The following is a 15,338-nucleotide window of genomic DNA, read 5'->3' as shown; positions in this document are numbered from 1 at the left end:
GTTACAGGAGACCCTCGTCATTCGCGGGGGATAAGTTCTAGAGATCCCTGTGAATGGGCAAATCCACGAATACCGTACTGTACCTATAATAGGCTAGGATAAACAGGACGGAGACAGTAATTCCAATAAAATGCTAACTAGCGTTTTATTCCCTGCTCTAATAAAACCCTTAGCTGACACTGCAACATACTGAATGTAAAAGTATCACCAGAGCATAATTACAAAGTGTCATCACGCTGCGCAAGGAAAGAGCGTGGGTTGCCGTGGCGCACCGCAAATATTAAAAAATGCGAATCGCGAATCCATGAATAGCGAGGGTTGGGGGGGGTTGTTTTTTTTTTTTTAGGTGGGGGACTTAACTGAAGAATTTAGTATAAAACAATCAACTCCTATTTATCTCCAAAAATACCAAGTTTCAAGTTGATGGAAGTTGTTACTGGCACCGTGTTTATACTGTCAAAGTAAAAGTCAAATTCACTACTTCTCCTAACTCAGTTAAATTTCAGTAGAAAACCCAGCCTCTGGGTAAAGGTATCACAAAAGGGACTTTTGGTGTTTTTTTTTTTTAACATGCCTGTAAAGTTACCCAAACTGGTAACATTAAATTGATGGGGTCAGTATATGCTACCACACTCAACTCCTTTCTTAGGTATTCAAAATAATTCAAATTGCTGTTTATTTAATGAGTGATCTGTATGAATATTGCTCCAACTAGAGATTAAGTTTAAAACTGCAATGCGACTACTCACCAGTTTGTTATAAAATGATACAAAACCATAGCCTTTTGATTTTCCAGTTGCCATATCTTTAACTACCCGTGCATCCCTGTGAAAAGAAGCACAGCTATATGAGGGAAATATTATTAACCTTTGAAATAAAAACTAAAAGGAACCACACACACTGTATTGTGAGCATAATTTTTTTCTCTTATAAATTCAGTTATCCCTAAAACTATAGTCATTCCTGAACTCTCCCTATTGCCTCTTTACCTGTTAGAAAAAAGCAGTAGGACAAAAAATAACATGTAATAAACATGCAACCTATCCACATAACCTATACTGACTAAAACTAAAATGTTCAAATTGTGAAGTTTAAAAAGGAACAGTTTCCTTTTCTAATATTCTATTGGCTAGGGTCGTCTAAGGTTTACTGTTCTATAATATTACTGTAACAATTCTATCTACTTTACCATGCATTCTCTAAATAGTTAAATGTCTTCTGCCTAGTGATACAAAATATATGAAATATTAAAAAATTGAAAAAGAGGAAAAAAAATAGGAATTAAAAGGCATACATGGCCTGTTAACAGATTTCTTTATTTTTCTTGGTCAATTCTCTACCATCATTTTGGAGTTTGGGCAGCTGTAAATTTTGAAAAATTGACATTTTCAGAAATTTAAGAAAGGAGAATAAAACTAACAACAATGCTAAGCACACCAGTACGAAAACAACAAATTTACACAGAAATTTTTAGTGAGTAAGTTAAAATGATTGGAAATATAGAACTGCACTGAATATAGAATGTTAAAATGTAAATACTAAAATATGTATATATAAATAATGTATAATAAGAATAAATAGAAATGAGAAAAAATCTACAACTGAGTTCCAGTGTGCACAGTTCCTTGCAGTTAGCCTTCAAGATCCTGTCCATTCTTATGAGCAATTCTGCAAAATAACCAGAATGCTATTACTTTTAATTGTGACTTGGACTTTAGAAAAACTGCAGGTCTCAGGTATAAATATAGATTGAGAAACAGAAGCCTGTATATTCTTTTTATATTGATTTTTAAACAATACTACTTACCACATTTAGAGATAAAAAGCAAAGTAAACAAAATAGCAGAAGGTAAGAAATAAGGTTTATGGTTCATTTAAAAATAAGCGCACAGAACAACAAGAGAAAAATGAGAATTTTTGTTTTTAGAAATATATTTCGGCAAAATAGTATAAAAATGTTCATGTGTAACTTTAAGGATTTTAAGAGAGAAGATATAAGGAGATTAACGTACTTTTTTTTGAAGTAGCTAACTTAAAGACACACACACTTTAGCACTCACAAGGGTTTTTGCAATGTTCAATTAAAGCATATATTTTGAAATATGATTTCAAATATAATAGCTATGAAAACTTTAAAGATTTCTCTCAACTGGTAGAAGTGTGCATAGTACTGTAAACACAACATTCTTCCACTGACATATTGTAACTTTTAATTTATCCCCTCCTAAAAACTGGAAAGTTTTCATACTTGAGGATTTTTGTTTTTAACAAGACATGTTCACAACTTAAACGCTACTAGTTATACCAGCTGTATCACAGAATTATACCCTAAATTAACTGCTTTTCTGTTACCTATGCAAATTTTAGATTCAGTACACACCCCTTGAAATTTGCCCGAGTCACTATTCTGCACGCAAAAGTTGAACAGATATTATTTATGCTAAAAAAGTATTGCTTTATTAACTGTTTGATTAGACATATGACGGAACTTAGCATATAAAATCAGGTTAAAAGCATACTGCTTTCAACAAAGTGAAGACAAATTGGCGCACAAAATTCATTTACTGTATTTACAAACATGCAAAACACAAGATGAAATGTAACACTTCTCACTGCCCACCCAATATAAACTCTTATCACACAGAGAAATAATCTGAAAGAGATGAAGAAATATCATTTTAGAAAGAAGCAAACTTATTATAATTCTCCCTGATGTGATGTTTGCAGTATTGATCATGATACTTACGATATTTTACCAAAGGGAGCAAATGCTGACTTGATGTCTTCTGTTGTTATTTCTGGACTTAAATCCCCAACAAACACATGGAAGTGATCTGAAAATAAAGGATTTACTAATCAAATATTTAACTGTTATCTAGTAATTTAAATCCTTACGCCCTTCTCAGAAAAAGATACTTTGAGCTGAGCACTGGGAAGCCAGGAACACCCACATTCCATTTGATGTTCAGCAGCAATTTAAACTTTACATCTGAGTTTCCCAATTTGCAAAGCAGAGCAAGAAACAGGGAGAATTAGTAAGTAAAATGCCACAAATCTTAGTATTTCTGCTATGAAAACACTTGATGGGAAGGGATGCCACATATCTTAGTGTTTCTGCTATGAAAACACTTGATGGTGAGGGAAACAATTTCATTTAGATGTATTTGTGACTGCAACTATATTTCTATACAGATATTTTGTAACGTAACACTGCATTACTTACTGGATGTATCTTTTTTCTGGCTACTTGGTGTTGTTGCCCAGTTTACTTTGACCTCCTGAAAATAAGTGTAAGTTTTAGTATAAATTCATAAAACTACTGCACATTGTAAACTCATTCAAAGGCAAGTTACAAGGGTTAAAGCAGTACAAATCCTTCTATAACAGGAAGCATCAGATTTTCAATTACCACAGCATACAGACATTTATTAACTAAATACAGGGTACAAATGTTCAAAATGATCTTCACTGAAGTTACTCACTTAATAATTTAAATATTTTACATTAAGTTATTTTTTCTTAAATCTCAGCTATTAATATCCAACTTACCTTTCCCAAAATTTTTCTCCCATTCATAGCAGCTAATGCAGCAGCTGCATCTCTGTGTTCATAAAATTCCACAAAGCAATAAGGGTCATTGCTTGTATGCTGCAAAACAGAAAATCCAACAGAAGAGTTGACCCTTCTGCTATCGGGTTGCTGAGAAGAAAATCCAGGAAAATATATTACTTATAGCTAGAAATTTTAAGAAAGATACTGCATCAGTTTATGAAATAGCCTTTGAAATAACATTTTACGAGTGTAAACTGGACCAATTTACTTTTTTTTTAAGATCTAGTCATTTTTGAAAGTTTAGTTTTAGAAGAAAAATACAGGATGTGCCAGATAAAAGTTGTTTTTTTTTAAATGATTTTCACAAAAGGGATAAAAAGTTTAAGTTACCCCCCCCCCCCCCAAAACTTAAAATTACCTTAGCAATGACCTGTGATAGGGAAACATGGATTTGGGGCATTCTCTGCTTCTTTAACATGTATAAAAAGCCTGAAAAGCTTACTGTTCTCCCCGTACGGTCTCTAAATTTGTGTTATCCTTCCTCCTGTTTAACAAGACTTTCCCCCATTTGCCTGAACATTCTTTGGTAGATCACTGAACCAGAGCTGGAGCTCTCTCAGCCCCAATAAGGGAAAACGCCAAATTTTACAAACTCATCAAGATGAAAAATGAAGTTTAACACTGATTAAAAAGTCCTTTCCCACACTTCAGCTCAAGTTTCTCTCTCCTGATACCAGTGATGTCATACATGCACGGTTTTCCAAGCATCCTGTCTGCCAGAAGAGATACAGGTGATACCTGAATTCCTAATCTTAAAAAGGCAGATGCAAACAAAAACCTTGTAGACTTTCTACATACACAGTGGAGAAAAACAGTATGATCTGTTCCAAACTGTGAGCCTTTTAACAAACAGCAAACAGCTAACAGCATAAAAATCACTGTGGCTAGGTACAGACATTCAAAAAACCAGAGGCAGAATCAATTTTAGTTACAATCTTGGTTTTCTGTAAGTGGCAGAAACACACATTTGCCCTTTGGCAGTGGGGCAGGAGCAAAAATCTTTCCACCATTTTTAAATCAGCCTGTGCACACCCAACTTCTGTTCTGTTATGGGTAGAGAGACTGGTTGTGTGCGCTGAACCGGTTTCCAATCACTTAGACTGGAAAAGTGTAACGTTTGTACCTGGCCTAAGTTATATTAAAGAAAAGCAGCAATATTAAAATGAAAGGAAAGTTAATCAAGTGGTAAGAACTGGGATATTGGCATTAGAGATATTTATGACCCAGGTTCAAAGAGCTCATAAACCAGCTAATTTAAAACAAAATTGGGAGACTGCTCTCTCATGCACAGGAAAATTCAGGTTTTTAACTGATAACAGCCCACTTTGTGCATGAGAGAATCTTCCCCAACCATGTCAGCAAACTAAAGTCAGAATACAAAGAAATTTTGGCTTTTATACAAAATGTCGCAGTATAGTTTCTAGCTGGACATATATGCAGAAATCTATTAACACTTGACAGACATGCAGAATCACCATTAAGGGGGCAGGAAAAGCCCTTTAAAAACCTCTCAGAACTGAGCTGCTCTTCACTGATGGAGAGTCAGCTGTAAAGTTTGAAGCAGGGGTATATCAGGGTGAAAATAAAATATACCCGTCCCATTTTTACTCTCATTTTAAAGGGGTCATATTCCAGGGTACTGCTTAACACTGAAACAGAAGGGGAATCTTTCAACATAATTTTTGGTACTCCAGTTTTGGGTGTCCAATTCAAGGTAACTTGAAGGGACCCAATTCATTAAAAGTATGCAGCATCTACCCTATGGAAAAAAACAAGCCCTTTCAATGAGTCCCAAGGTGGACACCTCAAATCTTCAAACACTTGACATTTTAGGCCAGGTCTACAAAAAGAAAAAGGAAGCAGGAAACAGAAAATAAGGGTAACATGCCTTGGAAGAAAACTATGCACTGGTTCGGAAGGAATTATTCAGTGCCATCCTGACTGGTGGCGGCGAGGAGGACTTGAGAAATCACACCTCAAAAGAGCTAGTTTAGCATCCAAGAAAAGACGAGCAATAAGCACTTATTAAAAGCAAGGACATGGGCAAGTGTTGTGAAAGCTGTAAACTGTATAAAATTTGTCAATGCAGTGCCATTCTAGTTCTAGAGAAGAAAGTCTTGAACTTTTACCGTGTACTTCATTTTCAAGGACCAAAACAGGGACTGAGGAGAACAAACACAATTTTAAGCCACCTATGGTCTTAGCTAGATTTTGAATTAGGCCTTTCCACAAGAAAGACTTTACTAAACCACAAAAATTCTTTACACTTTACATAGATTAGGATTTATATAACATGCCATTGTGAGTCCTTAACCTTTTTGGCCTTGAAAGACCACTTGTTAGACTCATGGAACATTGTGGAAAATGCCAGCTCTTCATTTTTACACGTTTCTGACTACAGAAAAATAATAGAGCAATTCTTTTATTGCAAAGAACTGAACAGGTCAGAGTGTTTTTTAGCACTATGATTCCTATTTGAAATTTCTGTGACTTATCTTGTAAATCATACTTAACAGTACCAAATTTACACATGGGACTCCATGGAACCCTTGAAAAGATCTCAGGGCACCCAGGATGCTGCAACCCCTGGCTCCAAGGATCAGGGCAGGGGAGCAAGGCCAGTGCTGCTGGCCTCACCCCCCACTCTATTGCCACTGTCATGGCAGCGCGCTGCCGCCACCTCCTGTCCAAACCGTTCTTGGAGCACTCTGGTTGGTTGTTTCAGACAACCAGTCAGAGTATAAATAAAGTGTTACAGACAGACAGACAGACAAAGGCCACACACAGAGAATTTTTTATGTTATATCTATGGATATTAAAATATTAAACTAGAATTCCTGGATCACTGTTTCTGTAGTGCTAGTAATCCTTATCTTATTTTTAAGATACCAAATAGTGCCAATATTCAATCATGACAACAGCTGAAAATTAGGGAAAAGATACTTCCTAGCCAAAGATTATATGGCAACAAAATCTGCCACCTTTGAGTACAAACTAACAACAGTTGTCAGTCATGGATAGTGGTAAGAACCTAACCCAAGGTAACTGATTTTAATTTAGACAGCAAAAATGCATTAGATTTTATCTATTTGGACTGGAGTAAAGCATCTGCCAGAGTGGTATGATAAATTAATAATTAGTTAATAGCTGACTGTGAGGTGAGTAAGGAAATAGCTCAAGAAGAAATGGCAACATGCTTCACTCAAAAGGGAGTTATCGCACAGGAAAGAGGTTATACTAAAGGGGGTTATATTAATAAGGATCTGTTTTAGGACTGATTTTATTAAGTATTTTCATTAGTATAAAAAGACTATAGTATAAAAAGAGCATGCTGGTGAAGTTTGCTAAAAACACAAAGTTAGGAAGCAATGTCAATATACTGAAGATGAGATTATCATACAGTAAACCGTGGATAACCTTGAGGACTGGAGTAATAGAAATGGAATTTGATAGTACAAAAAACCAAGTCACACACACAGCTTGGCAGAAGTTTTGGTTACCATATTTTCCAAAAAAATCACATGCCCCAAATAAGTGAGAGACTTTATTTTCTAGAAAGGGAGAATGAAGAAAAATATTTTTCTAGAGTTATAGCTGCAGAGAGCATAGACAGAGCCCAACCTTCAGCTCATTCAGTCTCAATTTACCATTCACATAAAAGCTATAGTTTTAACTCTTTCACAGCTGAGCTGTAAGCAGCTCTTGGCTGCTCAGCCAAAAACTGCTACTATAGCTATTGCTGAAGCCTGGACTCCATGGGCAGATCCAGATATGTAAATAACTAAAACATAGTCTGCAAGGCAGTGGAGAGAGTGAGCAAGAGAAAGACCAGGAATAGCTAATGCACAGGAAAACTGCTGAAGAAAGGATTGATTAGTGGATCATTAAAAATGAGAGAGCATTGTTAAGATCCATGAGTGAAGAGCAATTAGCAGGAATCAAGTAGATTGAGGCACAAATTGATTCCCTCCACACTGCCTCAACAGAAATGCCACTGTGGCTGCAAGGGAACTGGTTTTAAACTCTGGGTGGAGCAGGAATCGGGGTGCCATCACATCAGTGCACCCCACATCCCAATCTGCCTGGCTAGACTTCACCTCTTCCCTCCATGCGACTCCTGGACGAAAGAGAAGGAAAACCCACAATAACCATTTTACAGCATCTCAATACTTCTGTTCAGGACAGGGAAAACAAAATCAACTTCCCCGCTTAAGACACACATCCCCAGTACAATAAAATATAAAGAGTACTTCCTCTTAACTGGGAAGTCATCATTTAGAGACTACCAAGGAGAAGAATCAGTATACTAGTTGACCCTGGGATTACTTGAGATGCAAGTATGATGAAGCAATGAAAGGGGCAAATGAGACCCTACTTGCTCGGACTGGAACAAGTGCAGACATTGAGTAGCAATGTCAGGTAAATGGAATGCCTAAACATTTAAAGGACACTAAAAGGAATGGGTTTGTCTAGAAAAGCAAAATAAAGGCAGAGTGGGATATGACTGCTGCATTTAAATACATCACAGAAGTAAAACACTTAAGGAGAAAGAGGAGCTATTTAAGCTAAAATATACTATTTGGACAAGAACAAATCAGCATACATTGGCTGTAAATAAGTTTAGACTAAAAATTCAGAAACGTCTCTGACCATCAAGGGCACAAGGTTCTGAAACAACTTTCCAGGATGAGTAATGAAGGAAAAGAAAAAAAGAAAAAAACCCCCCTTCACACCTACTTTTCAAATGGAACTTGATTTAATGAAAAATTATAGGACAGATTCTTGCAGTAGCAGGGAATGGAATCAATGATACATGGATGCCCCCTTCAATAACTACATTCCTACAAAACCAAATGTAGTTTGCCAAGCAAACAAGCAGTACAGAGAGATCCTCCAAATCCTATCTATCTTCTGTATTTTTGTACTAATAAGTTATACTGTATTTGATGCCATTAGATATTGAAAGCCTTACCTCTGTTATCATTTTACAGCTTTTGCACGGTCCAATCTGGCTGAATAATTGAAGTATTAGTACTTCAGTTACATCTCTGGAGAGGTTTCCTACATAGCTACATAAAAAAAAAGAAACAGTATTTTAAAATCTAGCATCTTGTGTTGTCATATTTACATGGATATTTTAACCCCTTTTATCTTCCATGTAAAAGCTCTTTTTAAATATCCTAACCTGAACAAAATACAGGATCTGCAGAATAACTTTACACATTATTTCGAACTTTACACACTTCCTAAACAGTAACACTTTCCATGCAACTTAGATCATGGAACTGGAAGTAGTTATGCAATACTTAATATTATTTTTACTAGCATGAAAATTCAAAAACAGAAGGAAGTGTATTGTGCAAACATGTTGGGAGAACCCATGTAGCGGGCAGACATTTAAATCATATTTTACCACTTCTTCAGAAGTGATTATTTTATATTTCCAATAACAGCACATAACATATTTCTTGTAATTTTCAGGAACAAGTTAAGGTGACAAATTACCTCACAATTAGAGCACTCAATTTTTCTATTCTCTTACGATTAGCATTTGGGGAGTGGGGGGGAGGGAAGTAGAAGACAGGGAGGGGGGTAACAAAAAACATCCAACAACCCAATGTTAAAGGTGTCTTACATTAGCAGGGTTTCATTTGACTGAATTTTAAAGCAAGGGCAAGAGACTATTAACTATTACAAGTTTTGACCAGAAGTAATTGTAATATTACTAATAATCCTATTTTTCCAACTGGTTCCTTTTTAAAGCTCAGGTACCTTTTAATATTTATATAACCTTCATGCAAAAATCTAAACTTAAAACCTATTGTCAATTTTAGGTGAAAAACATGTCTATAGCTACTGACACATACTCCAACACAATAAGAAGCTAAATCTACTTTCTTCAGAATTATAAACCAACAAGAAATCTAGAATTCATTCACATAAAGATAAGATCAGGTTACGGAAACAACTGATAAAAATCCACACTTTCAAACTAAAATCATCTTTCAACAATTAAAAGCAGAAAGATTTGGAATGGAACTTATGAACTGTAAAATGGTATTAGGCAGGTATTAAAATGGTATTTGTCACTAAACCTACTAATTTAAAAATAGAACAACATTCACTTAGTCTGATTTAAAGGTAACAAAACTGTCATAATGTTAAGGATTCAAATGTGTTAGTAACAAAAACAGCTGGTGATCTGCCATTTTTAAAGTCACTATTAAGTTTAAGCCATATTGATAAAAAGGTCCAAATATCACAGTACTGTAAATAAAAGTTGGAAGTCTTTATTTAAGAAGTTACACCCCCCAAACAAATGTAAAGCAATCTGCCTTAGCCTGGGTAAAACTGAAGTCATGTGGTAGCCGTAATGGTTCAGGAATTATGAAAGAGGAAAGGATTTCTTAAGTGATACCTTTTATTGGACCAACTGCATAGTTGGGAGAATTAGACAAGCTTTCAAATGAATGCAAGGCAGTCTTCCAAAATGAAGGGAAGATTGTCTTACATTCATTTGAAACCTTGTCTAACTCTATCCCAACTATGCAGTTGGTCCAATACAAGGTATCATCCTAAGAAATACTTGCATCTCATGTAAAACGAAATTCTGCTTTACAAGGTACTTTTACATTCACATTATTTCCTTTGTCTATTGCCTCAGAAAACTTGGGGGAAAAAACTCTCCCAGTGTTATTTCCTTGTTTTACAGCAACTCCAATAAATCAATATAACTTAGTTCTTGCATGAGCATGCTAACAAGAGAAAAAAATCACAGATTTAATACAGTGCTAAAGTATTGTTTTGTAAAAAGCAAACTTTTTTCTCCCTTCAAAATGTCACAGGGAAGTCTGAACTTTAAACTGGAATCTAGAATTTCTTAAATGGCATTGCCTGGATACAAAATAACATACTAATATAACATACATGCACAGTTAAAACAGAAGGTAGTACAAGATTACCCCAGGTAATCTTTCAAAACTAAGGGGGTTCACACAATTTTGTTCAGTAAAACTTGAAAGATATTCAGATAAACCAGAAACCTGGCTTCTTTCTTTGACGATATAGAAAATTATACAGTAGCCAGATGCAAACAAACTGAATTTCAATTTCCTGTACTATTTTTTGCACCACTGTCTATAAATATGATCCATTTTACTGAACTGAAACATAATTAAAATTTTCTTCTGGGTTACATAGCCACATCAATATGAATTACTTTGTCAATCTTCCTAAACATACACCAGTAAAGATTAAATCATTTTGCTTTGCTTCATTTCAGACCACACCTACCATTGCGCTCAGTGTTTATACATTAATCTGCATTTGAGTCTCAAAACTGCAAATAAGGCTTCTTAACAAAGATTATTAATGATTCACCAAGTGGGGGGAAAACACATTCATTTTAACACAAAATTTAAATTTTGGGATCTTGGTAGAATAAAATAAAGTTCTAGATATGTAAAAAGAATCCTTGTCAAGAAATAGCCATACTTTTTTTTACTATAGCCACTATACCCTTTTTAATATAGGAACTATAGCTAGTATTTGTTTCCTCTGCTGGCTATGCAGTACTAGAAGCTAATATCATTCCCAAATAGACTACATTATCTGTCATCAACTGCTGCTGCACAAACATGTGAGTAAATACAATGAAGTAATGTTGGCCTCACTTCCACTGAAAATTCAGGCAAGGGAATGGGGTAAGAGAAACTGTCTGCAATACAGAAAGAGGGAGAGCTCCATTCACATTCAAAAGTGTATACTAACAATATAAAAAACTATGAAGAATCATTTATGGAATTCCTTTCATGCTGAAAAAACTGGAAAGTCATTCTTCCAGTCATAGTATAATTTTTACTCCCTACTAAATTTAACCAACCCCAGAAAATAATTTTAAAATAGTTTACAATTCACCTTTTTCAACATGATTTTAAGAATGTGCAACAATTCATGTCAGGAGTTTGTGCATGTGCGCAGGTCTCTCAAATACTATTTTGGGCCAACTGATTCCTAGATCTGAAGGAAGTTTAATAGTATAGTACCTCAAGAAGGACTTTTTAAAAATTGTACATATACATAGATGGTTTCATCACTATACTATAATATTAGTATTACAAAGTTATAGATAGTATCACTAAAGCAAAAAGTTAAGAGAACACTCAAGCAGACAAAAGCAACTAAGGCTATCTACATGTCTGAAACTGCAGTATCTGTTTCTGAGACCAAGCTGTGCTACAGTATTATACACTCTCAGTCTAGCATCTAAAAAGAAGCTATAATTTCTAGACAGTCATATATTCAGAGCAAGTTGAAGGTGAAGATTCAACCTTGCTAATGATTTCAGAGCTTTTTAACTGTAGCCTGTATTATTACTTGTCCATACAGGTAAGGTACTATGATGATCTGTGAACAAGATCAATGGATCAAATACTTTTGTGTAAAGTACTTGAATACTTCAATTAAACAGGATAAGATAGATATGCAAAACCTTAGAAAAGAAAGCCTTATGTTTTCCAGGTTCATGTTAAAATCACAACCAATGACTTGTAACCATCCAGCTGGCAGGGGCCAAAATTTTAATCCTAACTGTGCTAGTACAGTGAATGTTAAATTTTATATTACATAATTAGAATATAACACATGAATTTGTAGTACTATGCAATATGATGCTTGGGAAAACACAAGTGATTATAAAATACTACTGGATGGCCTTTCAAGCCTCACTCTGATATTGGCCATGGGATATGATGATTAAAATTTGCAAAACCACACAATATAATAGAAAAAAGGCAGTTACTATGCTCACATAGCCTGTCTCCTTACTTAACGAGACATCAACTCAGAGAAGGTTATAGCTTTACATACATATTAATACACGCGTGTTCAGTGCTACAGGTGTTAGTCACTTAAATGTCACATTAATAATAGGCACAGTTTATCATTATAAACTAGAAGTAATTTTTATATAATCTAATATGTACGTTTCAATGCACTGTATTTTGAATTTTTCAGATGCACACAACTAGAAACTGGAACCGAGCCATATATACTAGACCTAGCATCAAACTCAAATGGAAAAAAAGAGTTCTTTGCATAGTCAACATTTTGTATTGTCCACTAGACAGGTGAGGACACCACCTACATTTATAACTATTCCTTTTTTACCTGAATGAGTTCTTCCAGGTACTACCCTGAGGAAGCATAATGTGTCTTTAGTAACGTAGAGACAACAGAAGAGGAAAAAAGAGGCAACTTCTACCTTTAGTAGAACAAGAGGGCTAACAAAGTTTTCCCAGAAATACTGCTACTACATCTCTGACTTGGTAAGAGGGTGACATAAATCAACACTCCTAGTGAAGTGCAAGAAAAAAAGGAAAGCAATGCCTAGGAAATTCCCAGTACCTTCCAAAAATGGACACAGTCTATAGGAGACTTTGAATGAGAAGAAGTTACATTTCATCTCTGTGGCTTGGCTCAAAATTGAATTTAGGATTCAAACTTAACAGTCTCAACTTAATACCCACAGAACCAGATTCCACACCACTAAACATGTTATTGGAGGGTGGGGTACAGGGGCTCAGTGTATACAGGCAACTTTCCCAAGACAGCTAACATAAAAAATGCACACTTTTAGAACTGCTCTTTTTGCACCCTAAAAAGTGTTGAAATTATTGGCAGGACATTGCCAAAACAGGACTTTTGTTTCTATCACTTGTGATGATGGATAAGGATCTGATGGCATCCACTGTAACAAGTCTGACTCCAACTAATATTTCCACAACAAGAAATAATAACATTAAGTCCAAGAATAGTCTTATCAAAAAGCATTTGAGGAGCTGAATTTTATTTCATTTTTTCTAACTTAATATATCTTATTAAACTCTAAGCAGAAAACTAATTTTAGTCTCAATTAGCATGGCATACATGGTTCAAGAATCTTTTCATTATACAACAATGAATGTTGAAGGTGCTGGTCAGAATCCAAGTGTCACTGTAAAGCAACAAACAAAAGTTCTCTCTTCTTTACACTGTCACGTTGAGGGTTATAAAAGAAATAACAGGTTATTGGACTGTTGTGAACAATACCTGGCTTATTGAGCACATGTATAGAAAAGTCTACCAACTATGAAATAAAGACAGAAAGAGGGCGACATGGATTTCCCAGGCCTAAGAACTTTCAGGTGTCTTAAGCCATGACAAAAGCATCACTACACAGCAGAAAGCAACATGACACCATTTGGAATACTGCAAAGAAAATGAATATTGAACATAATGCATATTTGAGACAAATGATTTGGCATTTAATCCTGTCGGGAGTTTTCTGCCAATTAAAATATTGGCTCACAGATGGCCTTGGGAGAAAAACTTCCCATCAACAAAGGGTGTAACAGCAGCAGAAGGGAACACTTGAAGCTGCAGATTCTCCAACAACTGAAATGCTACCGGGGCACAGAACAGTAATACTTATTTTACTGGCAGAAGAAAGGGTAGATCTGTACCTTATAAACTAACTAAATCAGAGATGCATAAGCTTTCCTATGCTTATTATTATTATTATTTTATTGGCCCTATAATCGTGCAAGTTTTCAAAAAGATAAAATAACTAGTCTACCTGTTTTAAAAAAAGGGGCAGAGACTATTTAAAGACTCCTGTGTGTAGTACTATCATTTGGATCCAGTAAACTTTTCGTTTCAATGAAAAGTCATGAATATTACCATCCAAGCTGGTAAGCTTAAAAAGGCCTGTTTCTTTCAACTGAGCAATAACAATGATATCATTTTAGGCTCAGAATTATTTCAGTTCTACTACGTTCTGCACGTTCAAGAAAAATCCTTGCAATTAAAAAACGACACAACACCTCACTTTACTTTCATAAATGAAACTGGTATCATCACAAGTGAGGACTCAAGCTCCTCTCTTGTGGGTGTGAGGTTTCAGACATCTTAGTACAAATATGATTTTTTTTCCCCCTTGTCAACAAAACAATTAAACTGACTATGGGTTAAACTAGGTCACTGCACGATGCCTCCCCGTCACTCGCTCAGCTTCGGTGGCAGAAACCAAAACACGTTTAAGATTTCTCTCTTATTTCCTTCTCCAGCTGGAAAAGGCCAATACTTCATGTCTAAACTTCACAGGGTCGGTATGAAGTCCGTTCGCTAGCACTTAACAAAGCAGGTACCTTTAGAAATGGCACCACCTTAACATAGGCTCTCTCTCCTATTTTTATTCTTAGGAAAGAAAACTTCCCGGGAAGTCGGAACGAATCTGGTTCGCCGCAATGGAGATATTTAAAAATATCTTTGAGGCTCGCTCTCTCCTTGCCAAAAAAAAAAAAAATAGCAAGCGTCCCCTGAGCCCATCGGGGCAGTCGAGCCCTTTCCCCCAAAGCTCGTCCGAAGGGGCCGGCGATTACAGCGGTGCCAAAAGAGAACGACATGAATCCAACCAAAGCAGAGGTTTGGAGGGAAAGAAAAGAAGAGCCCCATAATTACCCGGGACGAACTACACGGGCTGAGTCATCACTTCGCAGCAAAACCCACTGGGCGAGAGGGATCTGATTCCCCAACTCGCTCGGGGCAGGCTCTCGGCCCTGCTGCTTGCACAACACGGCGCGCGCCGGGCCTGGCCCGAGACACCGCTGTCCCCAGCCCAGCCCAGCCCAGCCCGGGCCCCGCTCGCACAGCGCCCGGGGCCCCCTGAACCGACCCAAAGGACCCCC

At 36.2% G+C, this 15,338-nt stretch overlaps 1 protein-coding gene across 4 annotated transcripts in view; it reads right to left on the bottom strand.

Moving 5' to 3' along the window:
- TIAL1 (TIA1 cytotoxic granule associated RNA binding protein like 1) overlaps nt 1-8,675 on the bottom strand; it is an 18,694-nt gene extending 10,019 nt beyond the window's left edge. For 2 of the 4 annotated variants that reach the window (XM_025200185.1, XM_006020539.2), the window contains exons 1-5: nt 8,585-8,675; nt 3,550-3,699; nt 3,224-3,278; nt 2,747-2,834; nt 750-825 (exon numbers count right to left, since the gene is read on the bottom strand). In XM_025200185.1, coding sequence (XP_025055970.1) covers nt 750-825; nt 2,747-2,834; nt 3,224-3,278; nt 3,550-3,699; nt 8,585-8,596 — 381 coding nt within the window. In that variant the 5' untranslated portion in view covers nt 8,597-8,675. The remainder of the gene's footprint in view (nt 1-749; nt 826-2,746; nt 2,835-3,223; nt 3,279-3,549; nt 3,700-8,584) is intronic. The other 2 variants (XM_025200186.1, XM_025200188.1) reach the window with 1 other exon arrangement.
- Nucleotides 8,676-15,338: the final 6,663 nt, after the last annotated feature.

This window comes from Alligator sinensis, unplaced genomic scaffold (genome assembly GCF_000455745.1).
Source record: "Alligator sinensis unplaced genomic scaffold, ASM45574v1 scaffold527_1, whole genome shotgun sequence".
NCBI classification, from domain to species: Eukaryota; Metazoa; Chordata; order Crocodylia; family Alligatoridae; genus Alligator; species Alligator sinensis.
Note: the sequence above shows the minus strand (reverse complement) of the source record. Positions and strands in the feature narration are given on the sequence as shown.